Source organism: Amblyomma mixtum, chromosome 3 (assembly GCF_055824585.1).
Source record: "Amblyomma mixtum isolate Tamu chromosome 3, ASM5582458v1, whole genome shotgun sequence".
Lineage (NCBI taxonomy): Eukaryota > Metazoa > Arthropoda > Arachnida > Ixodida > Ixodidae > Amblyomma > Amblyomma mixtum.
Genome location: NC_143014.1, coordinates 71,619,812 through 71,640,926, shown reverse-complemented (window position 1 = coordinate 71,640,926; position 21,115 = coordinate 71,619,812). Strand labels below are relative to the sequence as shown.

The window sequence follows — 21,115 nt, the reverse complement described above, 5'->3', positions numbered from 1 at the left end:
CAAATTTGACGGCATTAATCTCCGTATGCTATATACGGAGTTCGTCACAACTTATTCGCCCAAGCAATGCGTACTCTCGTCCCGCTTCGACACGCAGAAAAGCATGCAACTTTTTTAGGGACAACTTCTTATCCAGTAGCAAATGCTTTATTTATAACTTTCAGTTCGATGAGGTACCTCTAGCGAGAGAAATATTCAGTTAGATGAGGTACCTCTAGCACATTTTCGATGCGAAGGGCGCTTTCTGGACGTGTAGCATCAACTCCGAAAGTAATAGCATTAACACACTTGAGGCCTTAAGCATTTACGGTCATTTCTTGTGAGCGTGTGGCACTAGTAGTAGCCTTAGGGTTGACTTGAATTACCCGCCTGGCCAAACAGAAGCCAGCAGTGACCAGCAGTGGAGCCGCACTTTTCTCCCGCGGAGGCGGCGGGAGAAAAGCTCGCATGTGCTTTCTAGAAAATAAAGTGAACTTTGAGCGTGCAGTCAAGCCCGGATATATAGAATTATTATTTCTAACAAGCGTTCAGAACATCCCCTTGAAAACCACATGCGAAAGTTTTGCATTATTGTTCAAATTTATCGAGCTTGCGTTCAGCGGAACATTCGATATATCGAGCGGCTCACCGCGTCCCTGCGAGTGGCGCTTCTCCTAACGGCCCTCTTCGATAATTTTTTGAGCGCGGAGATGGGTCGGCTGCGCGGCCTTGGGCTCCTGCTGGCAGCGCTTTCGCTTTGAAACCGCGTGACGAGGTGAGCGTGGGGCGTTCTTTAGGGACGGAAACCTCTGGTCTCTTGCACTAATTTTCCACGCCACATCGCTGTTATGCGGTGAAGCCTACCTAACTAACTAAAGCTATAGCGGCTGGTCTTTTTTTTGGTGCGCACCGCTCGTTTCGCTGCCGAAGGGCTTTGCGGAAACCAGCTGTACATTAACTTGAGTGATATTATGTACTGGTACCAAGATTATAGATCATATGGCCGGCAGTGGCTAATTTCCAAAACACCGTCCGCTGCGGCTTCGATGCGAAGCAGGTTGCGTTGCTAGACCTATAGGGGTGCGCAAGTCGCTGCAAGAAGCGCGTCACTAGCGGGTGTGCAATGTATCCTTGCTTCTAGGTTGCAGATAAGCTTATCTATTTCCATTTTTATATATCGAATTTTTGATATATCGAACTATTTTGCGATCTCCCTTGAATTCGATATATCTGGGTGCGACCGTAGTTCTATTGACATTATGCCATCGCAGGCCTATAAGTGGCGGAAATAGTTTTGGTCTGTGAGTAAGGAGGAGGAGGAGGAGGAAAACTTTTATTTCTATTTACAGTGAGAGGTCGATGGGGCGAGCCGGAAGGGCCCGCCCCTTACAAACACTAGGAGGGATCCCTAGTCCGGGATCCCTGTAGCTTCCGCAGCGGCCCGGGCTCTAGCTACCAATGCCTGTTGGGCATGGAGTTCGGAGCAGCCGCGCAGGGCAGCTTCCCAGTCCTCTCGAGTGGGGTGGAGGTGGGGTGGGTAGGCAGGATTGGAAGGGCATGTCCACACCATGTGGTAGGTGTCCGAAAACTCCTCCTCACAGTGTGGGCACGCGCCCGAGAAAGAAGAATTGAAGTGCTTAAGTACTGCCGGGCACAGTACAGTATTGGTATAGAGGCGGAGAAGCCAGCGCTCCTCCACCCTGGTGAGGCCTTTACAAGGAGGGGGATAGAGACCATGAAAATTTTGATAAAGAGAGGTGATCTCTTTAAAGGTGATGGCCGGATTGAAATTGAATTCCGGATCAGGCTGCGGATGAGGCGACGCCCGGTGAGTAAGCGCGCGGGCGGCAGCGTCTGCTGCCTCGTTCCCCTCAAGACCCGCATGAGCCGGAGCCCACACGATGGTACGATGGGTCGGAAACCCTGTGTATTCGCATGCGTGGAGAATTTTGAAAGCACGGTCTGGAATATACCCTTGCTCAATATTGCGGCAGGCGCCCCTGGAGTCCGTAATAATGACTCGGGACTCTGGATCTGCGGCGGCCAGTGCAATGGCGATCTCTTCCGCAAATGTAATGTTTGGGGCACGGAAAGTAAGGCCCTGAACTGTAGTGTTTTGGTGGATGACGGCCGCCGTGTACCAACCCCCATGGTGTGGGCCGGCCGCATCCACATAGAAGACACCTGGCTTATGGCCATATTGTTGAGAAATAGCCTCCGCCCGCGCGAGACGGCGACCATCATGGGTGTCTGCAGTCATGTTCTTCGGAAGGGGTCGCACCTGGAGTGCAAAGCGCCAGGCTTCAGGGATGCGGACCCGTTCTTCTGTATGTGTTGCGTAGGATATGTGTAAGCGGGTCAGAAGGCGGCTCCCCGCAGGTGTTTTGCTTAGGCGCAAGTATTGATTGTTAAGATGAGCTTCTCGTAACTCCCCAAAGGTGTTGGTCATCCCCAGACCGAGGAGACGCTTGGTGGACGTCGTTGCCACACCTCTTTTCTGGACCATTGCAAACCGGTTCACAGAGCTCGCGCTACTGCTCCATCAGACTAGCGCCAGGTGCCCAAACCGGTCCAGCGAGAAATATTGCGATGGCCACAAAGTGCTTAGCGGAAAAGTCTAAAAAGGTAAGTGAATGCATCCAAGGAACGCATTCCGTGAATGTGTGCAGGGTATGCAGTTACGTGCAGTGCCGGTTTGCGTCACTGTGACTCAACCTGCAGTGTCGTTTGCTGGTTTCGATTACATCGGGAATCGTGGGCATGCGTTCACATGCTGCAGAAACCTGTGACCCTTGCAGTGACAGCATATGCAGTATAATCAAGCCACGGTGAATTGAAGCCTTATGCGACGATAAGCTTTATTATCTTTCTTGTGTGGCCGCCGCGGCGGCTATGGTGCTCTGCTGCTGACCCGAAAGACGCGGGTTCGATCCAGGCCACGGCGGTTGCAGAAATGCCAGAGGTCCGTGTATGCGATTTCAGTGCACGTTAAAGAACTCCAGGTGGTCGAAATTACCCGGAGCCCTCCACTACGGCGTCTCCACAACCTGAGTCACTTTGGGACGTTAAACCCCATAAACCAAACCAAACCAAACCAAACCATTTTTCTTGTGCTTTTGTGGATGACCGACGAAAGTTTGCAAATCTCCATCGGCCCCACTGCGGGCCATTGCTCTTCCGTTTGACCAGGTGAATAATTTAAGTCAGCCCTGCATTGGCGGCCTACGTTCGGCTAGTCACCCAATATTGGGCCTAGCTCAGCAGCCGACCTCAGGCTGACCATGTAAATGTTGGCCAGGTGTAGGGCTGGTGCTGTACCAAGCATCTTTGTCGACTTCGGTCCTCCTAATGCACGATTTTATTGTCCGTGAAATATCTCATAGGCGCTACGTTATGATGTAGACATGCCGGATGAATCTGATACATCTGAGAGAAATCAGGTTCGTAAATTTGTCAGGTATTCGTCAGGGAGATACGATGTGTCCAGCACTATTAGCCGCGTTCTTACAGGAGGTATTCAGAAATCTGGATAGGGAAGAGGTGAGGCTAAAAATTAACGTAGAATACCTTACTGATATTTGATATGCTGATGACAGTACCTTGTTAAGTAACTCAGGGGACGAATTTCAAGTATAATCGAGGACGTAGACAAGTAAAGCAGAACGGGGAGTCTTAATACGAAGAATCTCTAAAGTAATGTTGAATAATCTCGGAAAGGCACAGCAATTTACGATAGGCAGCTAAGCATCTAAAGTTATCTGAAGATACATCTATGTACTTAGAGCGGGTAGTAATCGCCTACCCATGTGATGAAATAATTTCCATGCCCTGTCCGCATAGCGTGGGCTCAACGCTCAACGCCCAACCTCACTGAAGCTGATAATGCCTCTCATCCATTGGATGTGACACACCCGCTACCTATGCTGAAGCTTTCCGCTGGCGAGACAGCCTTATAGCTTCTTCAAAAGAAATCTCCGCGGCACTCCACGCGTGCTTTAACACTCCCGCGTGGATGTAACCTTCTCGGCGGTCTAACTCGCCGTGAGGAGGTCGCGCTGCGGAGAGTTCGAGTAGGCGCTGTGCCGACTCCTGCCGTCAGAGAGTCCTGGGCATCCAGGTTGCACACCTCTCCACTGTCAAGCCCCTTCTGCCCCGCTCCCGCCACAGAGGCAACGCTGGATCACTTTTTTGGAAACTTGCTCTGAACTTCGGGCTGCGCGCGAACGACTTATCGCCGCAGCCAGTGCTACCACCCAAGCCGCCCGCTAGACGCACGCATTTGGACACGGGCTTCCGCATCGAGCCCTGTCGGCCTTCATCAACGAAACCAGCCTGTTCTTTTTCCTTTAATTTATGCCGAAGGGTAGAAAAAATAACGCCTTCCGGACCACGAGAGTGAAATGACTAGAAAAAGAATGGCGTGAGTACGTTTGGGAGGCATTTTCAAGTACGTGATGAATAGCAGTTTAACAATATCCCTTACCGGTACTAACCAATGAGACAGAAACGTACGGAGGCTAAAGAAATGGGTTGGACTTAAACTAATGACACCACAGGGAGTTACGGAACGGGAAATGATAGGTGTGCCGTTAAGCAACAGCAAGAGAAAAGAATGGGTCATGGAACAACCGCGAGGTAATGATATCCTAGTCTAAATCAAGAAGAAATGAGCTCCGCCACCGTGGCTCAGTGGTTACGGCGCTCGGCTGCTGACCCGAAAGACGCAGGATTCGATCCCGGCCGTGGCGGCTGAATTTCGATGAAGGCGAAATTCTGGAGGCCCGTGTACTGTGCGATGCCAGTGCACGTTAAAGAACCCCAGGTGGTCGAAATTTCCGGAGCCCTTCACTACGGCATCCCTCATAGCCTCAGTTGCTTCGGGACGTTAAACCCCAATAAACCAATAAACCAAACCAAGAAGAAATGGGCATGTGCAGGGTATAGTGTGGGAAGGCAAGATAACCGATGGTCCATTAGGGTATAGCTGAATGGATTCCAAGGTAAGGCAATCGCAGCAGGGGGAGGCAATGAATCAGATTTTTGCACTAAGATTAAATTACATGGCATGCAGATTATATCTGTCGGCGCTCAGATTATTTCCACTGGCACTAGGATTAAATTCAGTGGGGAAACCTGTAGTAACATGCTAATAGCACTAGTAGCAGTAGTAGCAGCAGCCGTTAACACTAGCAGCAACAACAGTATATAGTAGTAGTACGGGTAGCAGCAGCAAGTATTAACAGAAGTAGTAGTATAGTCGGATACAACTTAAGAAGGCAGCGGCTTTTCCCCGTCAAAGAACCCCCCTCCAGCCAATGGCGTCGGCTAATTCTCATGACCCTGCTAGGGTGACAACGCAGGGAGCGGTGCCACAGTGGAGAGAGGGGTCTATCCCCGATTATGGACGGAGGGGACTATCTCCTTTTATCTACCACTCCCTGCTTTGTCACACTAGCAGGGTCACGACAATCAACTGACTCCATTGGCTGGAGGGGGGTCCTTTGAGGGGGAAATCTGACTATAGTAGTAGTAGTAGTAGTAGTAGTAGTAGTAGTAGTAGTAGTAGTAGTAGTAGTAGTAGTATTAGTAGTAGTAGCAGCAGCAGCAGCAGCAGCAGCAGTTGTGGTGCTGAAACAAGAGCGTGCTCATAGGTACCATATTCAAACGCGCGTCTTGGATTAACTGCAGGCACCCAATGCATCGGTTACCTAATCAGAGCAGCGCTCATACAGCTTCGAAGCAACACGAAAACGAAACAGAATCAAATAGCGAGAACTTGCTCATCAGCCCGACTTGGCTTGGTTCCATTAACGTTGGCTTGGATTGCATGGCGCTTCTCTCCACCGCGCACCGCCATCTGTGAAGCTGCGACACATGTATAAAAGTGTCGCTGTCGCGGAAGTCACCGGTCCATTGCAAATTTGACCCCGCGAAAAACTGTAGGGTGCAGTTTTATTGCTGTAGTTTTGCTTCCGGGTGTGTTTGTGTGCTGCGACTTCTAGTTCAACTCAGGGGCACGCGGGCCTTCTTGCCTGTTTCGGAGATTCACTTGTGTCGTCCGCTGACTTTTTGTCCGTGACGGATTCATGGTATGGGCTATTCCCTTTTCCCTCTTGCTTGTCCTGTTTTTTAGCGTCTGGCATTTTCATTTGACGGCAAGAAACATTTTCATGATGCGGAATTGAATCGTAGTGCATATCAATTTAACCCAGATACATTTTGTGCATTCCAGTACGTCGACTCTCAGCTTGCCTGGTTAGAACAAAGAGCCAAATGTCTATTTATTTATTTTCTTTTTTCCAACTGCCAGTCTAACAATGGATCCACCGATTCCTAAGCTATCACTACGAACCGTGACCACTTTGGACGTTCCAGACATCAGTAAGTGGGTGTACATTTTCATCATCTTGCGTAGAGGCACTGTTGCTAAAAGGCGGGAAATTTCGCATACTGTGGCGAAAAGTGAAAGTGACAACCATAAAGAGCTCGTTAAATTTGAATTTTTGTGCACGTTGTTCACGCAAATACGGGATATATTCTTGCCACGCGTTCATGTTGTCGAAGTTTTTTTCCTGTTTTACCAGGAGGGACATTGCGGAGAGAGTTCAGCTAACGGCAGTGTGCTCTTACCAAAGCGCTTGTGGTATAGACCTTTGCAATAAGGGCTCCCTGGGCGCTGCCATATTGTTCACTGGACTGTCGTGAGCACCCCTCGCTAGCACGGTGGAAGCGGCGGCGGAACAGGTTTTCGACAGTCCAGAGAGGAGGTTTTTCGACAACTCCCTCGCCCGATGCAAAAGTTGCATATTTTGCAGTCTACATTTTGAAAAATGCATTGATGAGATCACTATACTCGTTTCATTGCACTTGCACATTTTAGCTTTGCAGCTATAAGATTTACATATGAACTTGCATGGGGGGCGTTATAGGTGCCATAAAATCTTCCTTTTATTAGTCATGCACGGCCGGTAGCGAAATACATTACTTGGCAGTAATATAAGCTTGCACTCAATTTAAGTTGTTCAGGGTTTTATTTTCTTTATGTGAGCCACCTTTGTAAAAAAGGATGTTCTCTCTGACAAACAAATTAATGCGAGTTTGCGGCACAAAAAATCTGAATGTGTGTAGTTTTGAGTTCACAGCACTGCGATGATAGGGGCGAGTTCTTGTTGGCTATTTTAATGGCTTGTGCACCTGCACTTGCAGTGCCCATTGTGCTGTAACCTGCATTACCTACCAGTACAGTGCATGCAGATGCAAATAGAGGAACTACCAAATATGCCTTGGAATGGACTTTGAAATCAATACCACTCAATTACTGGCATTGAATGTAAGATGCAAGTCTTGACCATACAGGCACATGGTGTTCTTAAAATGGGCAATATCGCGTCAATTGTGGACGCTGCTTCCATTGTGCATTAGTATCTTGTCATTGCATACATGGGCAAAATTGCACATAGTTGATGGTGTGGAATAGACTAGGTCTTCTCTGCTGCCCAGGAAGCCTGAACAGGCAGTACCATGAACTGTGGTTCCGCTTTAGAAGAGACCTGTGCACATCTATGCTTGGAGATAAATATGGACTAATGTGCTTTAAGCACGACAACTATAGTGCTTGCAAAAAGGGTGCTAGTAGTCTGTGCAATTTCTGTTGTGGCGATGGCTCTCTGTGAGGGAGGAGTTACAATAGTTCAGGTTATAGACATTTTCACCTTTGTGATTTTAATTGCTGTTAACACCGATGTTTCAAGTGCTTGTAGCTTATTAGGAACAAGCAAAGCTAATGATCTCTTTCATATCATAGAAGGAATGTACTGTTTGTAGGAAGCTTACATAAGTTGATGGCATTATGCCTTTCTTGCTTCTGATTAATCAATAAGAATTCATGCATCTTCCATGTCTTGCCTATATGCAGCCTTCTTTGGAAGGAACACTGAGGACTAATTGAAGTTGACCTGTATCACTAGATTGCCGCGTTCTTATGACAAAGAGGCTACTTTCACTGAGAACAGACCTTCTAGTACCTGGAAGAGACCAAGAAATTAAATACAGGTATTGCTACCACCAGAAGTTCCACTAGTGAGCTGCAGTGACGTCAATGCATATTTTGGTTGTGGATCTCCAAACTAGGCTGCACCACCATTGACTTGCAAAAGGTGATCGATGTCGTTTTTGGTCTCAGCTTCTAGAGACCAAAAACGACAGCTGTCAAAGACGTAGCCTAGCCACAAAGAGCCAAACAATCATTTTTTACTAAGAACAAAAATTGGATCAAGTTTTTCTTAGTGTTTCTCTTCAATGGTGTCACATAATGTTGCACTCGAGATGTTGTAAGGCTGTGGCTTTCTCTGCCAAAGCCCCTTTTTGTCTGATTAAGGACTGATTTTATAGCAGTGCGTGAAGAAGGGTGCTATGTAGTATTAAATATCACTGATCTTTGCTCCCCAAGGTTAATTTTTGTCCTGTTTTGCTCCTTGATTAGTGCTGAATTGATTGAAGGGTCATGACCCCCAGTACCTGAATTTGTTGCTGCAGATATAGAAATTCTTGCTACTGATATTTGGTGACATGCAATACCTGTGCTACAAAGGCACAAGAAATGAGTGCTTCATGCAGCTAGCTTCTTAATGCTAGAATTTGCAGAACTGGCACCACACATTCAGATTTAATGTCATATGGTACTCCATAGTCATACGGTACTCGTATGGTAATGCTGAGGAACTAGGTGAAAATTTCATCCCTGAATCTCGCGTCTGATTCTGAATAATGTGCAATAGATTAATAGGGCATACTGTGAACTTATGGTATGGAAAAACTAAGATACAGGTGCAGTTCATTGAGAATACACAGGACACTCCACTGCACATGCTTTGCATGTACCCGTTGCAAGAGAATGTAGAGGGGACACTAACAGCATCCCTATCATGTGTCTCTTTGGTCTCGGAGAGATAGTCGTCAAAAGCCATACGCTATTGTTTATGCCATGAATGCTCAATAGCCTTTACTCTGCATAATGCACATAATTTATAGTAATTTATAGTCATCATTATAATTTATAAGCACGGCACCAACCGCGAACTTTGATGTATAACGACGCGGGTAAATTGAAATCTGGGTGACGCAGCAGCTTTGCACTGATTAACTTTCTCTTCAGAGCCCCAAAAGCATCCGCCGCATTGTTTGACCAGCGATGGGGCATTAAGGCAGTCAGCGGCTTAGCTAGCTTGGCGAATTCCTCTGTGTGCCTTCGGTAGTAGCCAATCGGGCCGAGAAGCTGCCGAACTTGGCGGACCTACTTTTACTTGTACTATATAAGCCAGCCAGCTGCGACATGCATGCCTAAAATATTGACCTTTTTCTGTTAAAACTCAATTTCAAAAAATGCATTCGGTATACTTTTATTGGTGTTTTTTGTTGCAGCGTGTTGATTAGGCTGTCATGATGACTTTTGCACAATATTACAGTCATGTGCACTACAGAAGGTAGCAGAAATCGAAATGGAAGCCTGGTCACACTTCCTGTGCATGTGTGGATATAATCAGTCTGCTTTCTTTTGCTGGGGTCAGAATGGGCACATCTGCACTGTGCAAATGGCACAGATGTGAAGATGCAAGTGCTTTAGCTTTGCTTTTTAGCTACTTTATGTTTCTTTGAGGACGGCATATTGTTGTTTTTCCACTGTTCTTAGTAGCAGAGTTTAATCATGCACTTAAATGCACATGTTCCTTGTAGTAAGTGCAAGTGTGGACACACCTTGAATCCACTGCTCATGCATTACCGCACTCTGCGGCTTTGCTGTGATAATCAGATTTTAACATTGTGCTGCGTGCGGTACGTATTGTTATCCTCTACGTTCAAGCAATAGGTGTTGGTGTGCACCTGCCATGGTGCAAATGGGTCATGACATAGACTTCTGACGACTCTGTACTTCTCCTTAGAGTGAAGGATTAAGAGAAGTTTCACTTGTGGAGGGTACTCACTTGGCATGTGAGGCAGAAGGCAAGAGAAATAGTGAAATTCATTAAACATTCACATTTATTTATTCTTTTTTGTTGGAGTGCATTCCTTGGGCTGTGTCTCATAACCACTGGAGTTTAACAAGATTTTCAACCAGAGGAGGTGGGGGTCAGGGGCCCACTATAAAACATGTTTGCAATTGGAAATCTTTTGTGTAAAACATATCAAACAAGTTATGTGTGCACATTTTTAGCTACAAAAAAGCTGCAGCAGACAAGTTTAATGGCCCTTTTTAAAGGTTTTGTTAATATCATTTTGGTGTTGTCATGTCGTTGAAAGACTCCAACTCTAGACTGTACTTGCACTGCTGTCAAAGGTACAGTCTTTGTCAAAAGTAACCAGGCTGCATGGTTTTGCCTCTCAGTCATTTATTTAAACTATTATGCCAGCCCTCAAGCTCTAAATCTCTGAAGGTGAGGACAGGGGTTCTCCTTACCACACAAAGAACTTTTCGATCTTAGGGAAAGCTGTAAAGGCTCTACTATACAAATGAGAAGCAAACCATGCAGCCTAGTTACTTTTGACAAAGACTGTACATATAGCCTCCCAAACATGGGCGTCCGGAAGGGGGGGCAAGGGGGGGCGGTTGCCCCCCCTTGGAATTACGGATATTATTTATGCACTAGTAGAAAACAACTACATAGCTGCCGCCTCCCCCATAACCGGCCATCGGGTGCACCCCCCTGGAAAAAGTTCTGCGGACGCCCTTGCTCCCAAACATTATCTTTGGGGTTGAACAGGTTTGCACAGATATGTGTATTGAATTGAGATGTGTCTTGAAAGAAAAGGCTGTGTCTCATGCTGCTTTATGGGTACTTTCACACTTGACATTTGAGAAAAGTCCAACCAGTGTCAGAGGGTTTGGTGCAAGCACAGCTTGACACAAGTTACAGCCATGGACAAAAGTTTGCAGGGTTTAAAAAGTCGGCTGGCATTCATTTTAGCGGATAGAGCATGCTTGTCTCCTCGTGCGTCTGATGCTTTTCATTGATCTGCCTTGCCTGACCATGCAGAAATAAATTTTTTCTGCATGGTCAGGCATGTCGCATATCCATACCCTGCAAACCTTTGTCCATGGCTGTACATTTTTGCCTTCTTATTCCCAAGATATTTGTATTCTTTGGTAGCTTACCTTTCTTCTGGGTGTCATTTCAGCTGGCTACAGGTTCCTAATGGTTAAGGGGTATTTTTTATTGAGGCCAGTACAAAAATTTTTCCCTGTTTTCATATTTTTTTGTTGTGCAGTAACCTTCATATTTATTTTGGCACCTTTTAAAATATCTCCTGTACATCAGGTCTCTTTTTTTGAGGTCAGCCTGCACACTGAGATCACATTTTAAGGGCTGGTGTGTATAGTAATGCATTTGGCATTATTACATGGCTTCAGTAGTAGTCGATGCAGTGGAAATGTAAAGATCACCTTCACATGGAAGACCAGCTCTGAGAAGAGCCAGCTGATGTCAGTGTCTGCAAAGAAAGGCAGCATTCACAAAGACCAGTAATGCGTTTGCTCATTCCGCTTTTTTAGCGAATGGCAGTGTCAATGTACTCTTCTTTGTGAACTGCATGAACTGATGCGTTTGTATAAACTTAAGATGTGGTCTTCATGCCAGAATCGTGCCTTTTTAGGCTTGTTGGTGCATGATCATAGCGAGACTGTAGTGCAGCAGGGGATGAGGACATGCGAAGAAAAAACTAACAACACGAGCGCTTACTTCCAACAGATTTTCCAGCCAGAATGGTCAGTTGGAAGTTAGCGTTCGTGTTGTTTGCTTCTTAATGTGTCTACGTCCCCTGCTTCGCTACAGTCTCGCTATGATCATGCCAAGTTGGTGTATTAACAAACAAGCAGTGTAAGAGAAATGGTTTTTGAAAGCTGCGAAAACAAAACTGCAGGACTGTACATTCTTGCAAGTACACATAACCTTATGAATGCTTGGTGAAATAGTGTTTCAGTGGCTAAAAAGTTCAGTATTATTTTGAGCTAGCTACTTCCCATTTAAAAAAAACTGTTTTTGTACTTCACTAGAGGCTTGCTAGCCACATAAGTTCTATTGAAAGCACTAGTTATGGGGAATGCTTGCAGGTCGTCCACCGCCTCGTTTGGCCCGGCCGGAGTCATTTGGCTTGGTTCCACGTGGTCAGATCCCATACTACCTGATGTTGGAGTCTGTCCTGGAACAACTCTGCATTTTTTATGAAAGTGATGACTCTCTTCGCAAGGAATTATTTGAAGGCAAGCCTTTTATTCTGGGTGTGCATTTTATTTCTGATGTCTTTAATAAAACTGACTTTTGCAGGAGTGCGAAGGCGACTTCACCAGCTTAAGGTGAGTGCAAAACACTTCTGCTCACATCTTGGGCATGCATACAATTGTTAACCCATTGTGATCAATAACTTCTAGCCACTTTGAGGTCATTCCAGTAAAAAAAAAAACAATTTGTGGCTAGACATTGCAAAGAAAAAGCACTTTGTCTAAGAAACTTTATGAAACCTGTAAGTATAATATAGTCCTATATTCTTTGCTTCATTAACAGTACTTTGGCATTGGATGAAACTCTTCTAAGCACGCTCCATGATGGAGTCCTGTATTTGTACATGCCTTACAAAAGTAAGCTGTCTTGCTTTGGGTCAGCCTGAGCCTTTCACAGCAAATGCTGTTATACGGAGCCCTACTCAGCCAATATTGATGGTCCACACACAGACCATCAACATCCAGTCGCATGACCAATGCAAGGTACATGACCATGCACCCATTGCGATCATTCTGGTAGTCTAGTTTGCCACAAAGTCTGTAGGTCTTAGACTTTACTGTATGCCTTAGGCATTAGCGGAACACAGCCAGCAGCACAGCGATAGCCTTCGCAGAGTTTAGCACAGAATGCAGCAGAGCATGAACACTTTGGAATTTTTTGTTTGCTACATAACTTGCGAGCTATAGATGAAGTGACGCTTTCCATCTGGAAATCGTGCATAATCAAGTTGGAAATGCATGCTTAGCCAAGAGGCCTAAGCATAAGCTATAAATTTCTGGTTTTCATTTGTAACCATTTTCTTCCTCCTTTTTTCATGAACTTGTCCTTAATTTAAACAACCTTTATTGCATGTTTTGCAGTTCTTGGATCCTACTCCAGACCTGCAGGAGTTATGCTCTCTTCGAGTGAAGTTTCGCCGTTCATTCAGTTTCCTAATTCAGAATGTCAGGAGAGACCTCCGAAGCCGGGTGAGTGTTTGCTCATGCTGTCGAGAGATCCTTCACACTTGTCTAGATTTATGTATGGGCCGTACGGTTTAGTGCACTGCACGGGCTCGGGCCGGCCCGAAAGCCCGGGCCGGGCCTGGACATGATTTGTTGTGCCGGGCCTGGGCCGGGCTCGGGCTTAAATCTGCGGACCCGAGCCGGGCTTGGGTCCGTACAGAAACGGCTGGTGTCCGACTATTCATTGACTATTGCAGAATGAAGTACACAACTGCGGCATTGGAGCAGCGACACGGATGAGCTATGGGTTATAGTACGCGCTCAGATTAAAAACTAAGCTTATTCATTGACTTATTTATTTCCCTATTTCCGCGCCAGGGTGGCTTAGTGGTCAAGTCTCTTGATTACTGAGCCGGGGAACCAGGGTTTGCTCCTAGCCTCGGCGGCCGCATTTCTATTTCGGCGGCAAGCATGACAGCCATGTACTTTGTGGTATCATTGTTCGTTGAAGAAACCCAGGTGGTCGAAATGATTCGGAGCCCTCTGCTTCGGTGTCTCTCACAGCCTTTCTCCCCTTGGGTCCTTAAGCCCCAAAAACATAGCTTTTATTTTATAGCTATATTTCTCTCATGTGAGAAAATTCACCAACTAAAGCGCGTTTGGTTTTCTTTTTGACCAGCTGACCGGAACGTCTCGTAAATGAAATAGCCACAAAAGCTTGCGAGAGTTTGTAAATCTCATCTCATAACCACATCTATCCCTCCTTGCTTCTTCAGCCTGGTTGTCATGACAGGAGTTTTGCCGTGTAAGTTATCACGTGGTTCACGCGTTATTTTCTGCTCCACCTGTAAGAGTAAAATTCAGCCGGTCTTGAATGGCCATTGATCGTTCGTCATCCCAAAACATGCCTATCCACTATTAGAAATGCATTCGGGAAGAACTTATTAGTTTAGGGCACTTGTCCAACCTGTGAGATTGCGTTCACTAAAAAAATGTCATCCCACTGCTTGCTTGGCAGCTTTAATGTTTATACTTCGCGGGTGGCAAAATATAACTGATTAAAATCATGGGGGAGTGCGAAGTAGTCTATTACGTGCGTATGCAGCCCTTTTTATTTTGCTCTCGGAACTTCCGAGTTTATCTTTGCGCACCTACACGAGATCACTGTCCAAAAGACGGGCCTGGCAAGCACTACTCTTAAATCACTTCCTACTGGGTTAAAAAGAAGCAACTTTCTGCAAGCCAAACTATGGTTTCAGAACCTTTGTCGGCCAGTTCCTTATCGATCTAGTTGCAGTCTACTTGCTCAGAGCGAGCAGTATACCTCAAGCGTTACTCTGAAACGGGCCGGGCCGGGCCCGGGCTCGCTAGAGCGATAAGTTAGCGGGCCTGGGCCAGGCTTGGGCTTCAGGTCTCGGGCCCGGGCCGGGCTTGGGCCTCAGATTGAGGCCCGTGCAGTGCTCTAGTATGGTTTGCTATTGCAGTATGTAAATGTTTTCTCCAGTACCACACTTCCCATCGTGACATGATGAGTGTCGAGCTCTTTGAGCTACTTATTATAAAGCATGTGAGGCTGCTGTCAGAAACCAATTACAGTCGGACTTCTTCTACCTGTCCTCTAAGTCACTGGACGGATGCTAAGTGCTTGTTAACTAATGTTTTTTTTTTTTTTTTGTAGGTTAGTGACAGCCTTGTGTGCCTGCCTGCGTGAGTTTTTCTCTCTTTTTAATGTGAAAGCGTTACTTGGCTGTGTTTGCGGTTTCATGTCTGCAGAAAGTGGATGCAAAACGTGTCAGCAGCCCTTACGTCGTGCGAGGAAAAGTTAGGAGTAAAAGAATGATTGAATGTGATAGAGGATGATAAAATGTCGATACGCGTCAGATTTGATTCATGTGGAATAATAAGTTAATTAGAGGCGAAGGAGTCAGTTAGCCGTCAAAACAGCCATGGACGTCAACATAGTGGGTGGACATCAAAACAGCCTTGGACGTCAAAATTGTGGGAAAATACGCAACCAAGCCGGATGAAGGTTTGAAATAGATTAAAAGGTGATTAATTAACACTGATTAATCAAACAACTCATTAAAATATGTTAGCATAAAATTAATTACAAACCATTAATTAATGAAATGCACCTAAAAAAGTGACACAATTGCTGTAAATGCGGTGGCGGCGAACCAACGTGGTTGTCTTGGTAACGTGTGACGTCATGCCATCTCGTTGAAATGGGGTCACTGTGACATCAGAGAAGAGGGCGACAGCGCAATGGGGTGAACGGTGGCGCGATGGAAGAACCATCTAGAAAGTTCATGCACGTCAGCTCTGCTTCGGGCGCTTCCAGCTTGCGTCAGTCGTTGCCTTGCTGCCGTCGAGTGCACGTGTTTCTTTCATATGAGTCGAGTGGTGAGATATTTCATTGTGTCATTGTGTGCACGTTGACACATTTGCGGTCATGGACAGGGCATCTACGTCGGTCAGACGGCGCGGCTTCAAACTCCACCAAAACGTCCGCAAAAAGGAAACGTGTGAGGGAACGTCAGGAACGTAATACCGAAGCAAGGAGTTTTAAACATGCTTCACAATGGACGCCAAGAGAACCCCAGTTGCCTGACTCGCGCGAGTCAAGTGAAGCAAAGAGAGGCGACAAGTGTGGAACAGGCATCAGTGCTTTTGCATTCCCCAAATGCGGGTCGGGTCGCCCATCATCTCTAACATTTTTTTTTGTTGTTTATTGCCTGTGAGAAATCAACTTATGCCATGCCATGCTGGCTTTTTATTCTGGCCTTGCATTGTTGACCCAGTGGCACTGCTACATACTGTGTGACTTGTAGCTGAATATAACCTCAGCATTATGGTGTACCTGATTTTCGATGGACCTGCATGTGTTACAGTACCATGGTATGCAGTGTGGTAGAGTGCAGCAACATATTTTAAGGAGTAATGGCATGAAAATCCGAGGCTGAGACATTAGGCTTAATTTCGGTGCGTGTATATTTGTTAATAATTTCAACGCATTCAGGGTAGCAGGGAAAGTAAAGGTAATGAAAATCCAGACCAGTCTTAATAAAAACATCTAAACTATAAAATCTCTGCAAAGAATGACTGGATATATGTACTGTGCTGTTTTGTGGAAACCTTTAAATATGATGATATGATGATAAATTTCGGGATAAATGACCAGGTTGGGAAATTTTGTATGAAGAGAGAGATGGGAGACTGAAGTGATGATCCTACACTAGCGTGGCACAAGTAGCTTGACAAGATGTTCTGGGTTTGATTGGGTGGATATTTCATGTATTGGTGGTCTCGGGGAGGAAGCCATTGAATAATTTCATCTCAAATAGTAATTATAATTAATACATGACTGCCAGAAGAGATGAATGGTTATGTGAACATTGAGATATTTATTCATGGCTCTAACGCTGTACTTCTAGCGTTATAAGAGGTACATGTTAACACAGCACAAAAAAAAACAGATGAAGAGACTACACGACACAAGTGCTGAATAAAATTTTATTCAGAGGAAGTGAAATTATGAACTTTAGGAAAAACCTTGAACGCGAATGAAAAATCAAATTCTGTGCTTGATGATAAGGGATGGCTTCTTTGAGAAAATGCCGCAAAATACCGTTGCCCAACATTGAGCATCTGAAAAATAATCAAGCAAATGCAATTCGTTCTCCAGCAGGCTGGCAGGTGGCTGCACAATGCACATGTCTGCGTGCTTTTTTATTACGTACGCCTCGAATATTTTGTAACATAATTGATCTTTGTGGCTGAAGGTAACTGCAGTCCGATCCAAACACAGGGAACGACCGCAATCTCTGCAATGCAGGACAAAGTTAAACATAGTGTGCCTTTCAAGGAGCTACTGTGTTTTCTCAGCTGCTGGTTAATACATCAGCCAGTTTAGCTGATGCATTTCTTGCTGCGCAAAATGGGAGTATTGTGAATGACTCCCTTTGTACACAGTGGGGCTACCGTGCAGCCTCTGCTTGCACTATCTCACTCACAGTCTGGCTTCTTGCGGACAGTGCTGGTCGCCCTGCCCAGTTTATTTTGTGTGGTGAACTCGGTCGTAAACATTGGTTGAGGAACATATGCTGTTTACACGAGAAAATTCATCCCTTGTCTATGTACAGAGAGTTTGGTTTTCCATTTATGTTTTGATTGTTTGCAAAAGGATGTACTGCAAACAACTTAGTTTTTTTGAGCTCAGTATTTCACGAATTCGCATAAAGTCGCAGTATCGAAATATTTAGTGAGTACAGTAAAACCTCATTCATTCAGACTTGGGGGAAAATGTCCGAATTGTCTGAAGGCCTGAATTAACGAATAGCCCCCAAAATTGCCAGAAACCGTTTGCAACATAGTAAAGTTATTTGGGCAAAACCGGGGTAGCGGTCATCTGCTTTTGAGATGAAAACTGTGCAGCAATGACAGTTTTTCTGATAAACTATAGATCTATACCGCATGCACACTCTCGGGATTTTTAACAAAGTACCGCGATGGTAAAGGCCTGCGTGCTCCTTCAAGGTGCAGCATGGTTGCAATGGAGCCTCCTCACAAGCAGTGTTGTTGCAAGTGGAGAGGTGCCATCACAAAAACTGCAAAGAACGCATGACAAGCACGCAATTTTGCCCCAGTAAAGGAACAGAATAATCACACAGATGGAACAGTGGGAAACGCGACTGCGTGTGAACGATGCGATGTCTTTTTTTTTTTCGAAAATGTGAAGACCAGTGACGCACCAATCAGCGTTTGAAACTGCGAAAAACTGTACTCACCTAGTAGCCATCAGCATGGTCTGGAGGGAAACCAAAAAGGAGAAAACCAAAACTATGCGGCCACACAACTTTTCGGTGCCAAGGCCCTCAGAACGTCATCATGCCTGCCGGTGCCCAACATAAGAGGTGTGCGGGTCCTCTCTGACATGATATCAAACATGACTTGGGATATTAGCACAATCTCTTGCTATGTTGTTCATGCACTGACATGGCCTTAGGTAAGGAGCGCGTCCAAGTAACCAGTGGTGCCCAGCAGCATCTGAATTGACACACCTCCGATGCCATAAACTTATGTGGGCCTGGACCATGTCGGCAGTCTAAATTTTTTATCCAGATTTCTGAATGAATGGGGGTGGAAGTAACAAGGTTTCATTATGCTAAATATCACAGAGCAGAGGTGATGAGCCCGTTGGCGCTCCTTTTGCTCAAATTAAGTTGTGTACGCTATATTTTGTCTTCTCTGAATAAAATTCTCATTTGATAGTTAGCACTTGTGTCGTACAGTCAGTCTTCTATCGCTTAAGCATTAATGAGTACCTACTCGCCCAGATATTAATAAATTGACTTTTCCACAAAACTGTGATTAGTTTACGTTTACTACTATTACATCGCATTGTTATATGTTATACCTAATGGATATATCATAATGGTTAGATTGGAGTACTGGTACACCTTGGCAAGAAGAAATTGTCATAAATTAATTATGCAGTCATCATCAAAGAATCTAATATGTGGACCAATGGAATAGGTAGGTCATATTTAAGGGTGAAAAAATGAAGGGGCCCAATGACAGGACCTTGAGGCATACCTGAAGAAAAGTAGCAGTCGTAGTCATCAGCACTTACAAATTGGTATCTGTATGCCTGCATCTTTTTTTTCCCAGTAACCAGCTGTTATTATTATCAATGTGTGATTGCCCTGTTGAGTTCTCAAGTACACATATGGGGTGTGCAAAACATTGCAGGCTGGGGGTCATTGGGCCTGCTGGTAGAAAAAGGAATTTCTTACCTGCGTGATGGAAATGGAGGAGCATGACCACTAAGGTTAGATCAACAGGCATGTCAAAATTGTAAGTGAGGGATTGGTTTTAGAGCCCAGCTCTTTGGCGCCCATTCCTGCATTTCGCGGCGTCGCTGTTGTCCCTCGTAACCAGCTCCACAGCCGGGGCAGCGCGCTGCTCTAGCTGCACGTGCTCCTGGAGCCACCTCCCGCGCACCCAAGCCGAAATGCATAGCCGCCACCGTTCACCACTGCGTGTACCCCCCTCCCACCCTCTTCATCTCTGGCGTGACCGCGCAGTAGCGCGTGGTGTTTTCCGGTTGTTGAAGTGCTGGCTCGACATCAGCACATCGCGGTGCATGCATCGCAAACTGAAACGCAGAGCCACGTTCACTTGACTCACTAGCAGCGTCAGCGGCATCAGTCAGTCGCTGCTATCTCTTCGCTGCACAATGTTCTTATGCGCCCACACGCTGCCTCCCGCGATCTTCCTATAACTTAATTGCTCTCTTCGCTCCTCTTGCAATGCCACCCCTGTGCGGCGGCAATCAGAGCGCTAGATTGATGGCGGCGGATCTCGATATTATGCACCGCCCGAGCCGAAACGCATAGCCGCCGCCATTCGCCACTGCGAACCGCCTGCCTATATAAATAGTTTATTCTCTGCCAGTTCTTTTTTTTTTGAGCCATGAGCGAGGCAACCAGTAGAAGTCCTTCGTGACAACCTCACGAAATACTTGCATAGACCTAGTCTTTGAGAACCAGGCATTGGTGCAGCAAGTCGAGCATATATCCATCCATTTCTCCGACCACAAAGCTTCCTTCATGACAATCAAGAACTGTTAGTGGAGTGTTTTTTGAAGAAGGAATATATGTGTGAAAAATAACAAGTTGTCTGTAATTGTACATACATGTCTTGCTCGAATTCTTTGCCTCAATCTATCGAAAAGCTGAGACAGCTGATGAGCTGCGCTCAAATTTCGCATTAGGAAGTAACGTAATCATTGGAAATTTTTATTTCAGATTTTTTCTCTTTTTCTGTCACTGCAGTGCTTTTCTTTCTCCTTTTTAGTACTGGCCTGCAGGTATAAAGCATGTGTAGAAGCCAATGTACAAATAAGTAGTTGCTATGTGGCAGTGATGTCCTTTCCTGATCTAGCCACCGCGGTGGCTCAGTGGTTATGGTGCTCGGCTGCTGACCCGAAAGACGCGTGTTCGATCCTGGCCGCGGCGGTTGAATTTCTTTGGAGGAGAAATTCTAGAGGCCCGTGTACTGTGCGATGTCAGTGCACGTTAAAGAACCCTAGGTGGTCGAAATTTCCGGAGCCCTCCACTATGGCGTCTCTCATAGCCTTAGTTGCTTTGGGACGTTAAACCCCATAAACCAAACCAAACCTTTCCTGCTCTAGTCGGTCATTTCTGTGGGCAGTTTTCTCCAAGCTGTCACATTCCTTTCAAATGTTCAGATTTGAGATAAAATAACATTTAGGTGCGTTAAGTTTGAGTAAAACAGTCTGCTTTTAATTTCTCTGACTGTGCTTGCAGGCCCCAGTTGGATCTTGCACTCCATAATGAAGTTATATGCCATCAGAAACGATATGAGTATGACTTTGAAGAAATTGAAAAAATCGCTCAAGGGGGATTTGGCATTGTATGCAAGGTAGGTAGCAAAACTCGTAATTTCACTGAATTCAGTTTTGGTCTATTATAGGGCATTTAATGCAGGGCTGAATTTAAAGGTATGAGAGGGGAGTGATCACCCACGCCAAGCAAGAAATTATCTTTGGGAACACTGTATTAGCTACAAAAACCGTATTAGAATTGATGACAAATGTTCTAGAAGTTAACTGTGCCCCTTGCCCCCCAACCACTCCCTCCATAATTTGCCTAGAAATCTGACCCTTATTAAATGCTAAGCTCATGTTGTTTCTGTTTTTGTTTTTTTTTTGCACACAACTTTGTAGGCAATGAGAAGAACAGACCGCCAGATTTATGCTGTGAAGAAGATTCCTTTCAAGTATTGCAATCTCAAACTTCTGAAGCAGGTAAACTTCCAACACATTATCCCCCTGCTGCAATTTCTTTACATCAGCACAGCTGTTACTTGTTTAGAATGATATTACTGTGAGTTCTA

At 45.5% G+C, this 21,115-nt stretch overlaps 1 protein-coding gene across 2 annotated transcripts in view; it reads left to right on the top strand.

Annotated features, from left to right (window-relative positions):
- Positions 1 to 5,811: 5,811 nt before the first annotated feature.
- Positions 5,812 to 21,115, top strand: part of LOC149350550 (eukaryotic translation initiation factor 2-alpha kinase 1-like) — a 47,278-nt gene continuing 31,974 nt past the window's right edge. The window contains exons 1-8 of one of the 2 annotated variants that reach the window (XM_089579606.1): positions 5,812 to 6,068; positions 6,290 to 6,360; positions 12,083 to 12,232; positions 12,297 to 12,325; positions 13,112 to 13,219; positions 14,874 to 14,902; positions 20,527 to 20,641; positions 20,946 to 21,026. In XM_089579606.1, the coding sequence (XP_089435732.1) occupies positions 6,297 to 6,360; positions 12,083 to 12,232; positions 12,297 to 12,325; positions 13,112 to 13,219; positions 14,874 to 14,902; positions 20,527 to 20,641; positions 20,946 to 21,026 (576 nt within the window). In that variant the 5' untranslated portion in view covers positions 5,812 to 6,068; positions 6,290 to 6,296. Of the gene's footprint in view, positions 6,069 to 6,289; positions 6,361 to 12,082; positions 12,233 to 12,296; positions 12,326 to 12,549; positions 12,734 to 13,111; positions 13,220 to 14,873; positions 14,903 to 20,526; positions 20,642 to 20,945; positions 21,027 to 21,115 lie in introns of those variants that run through there. The other variant, XM_089579607.1, reaches the window with a different exon arrangement.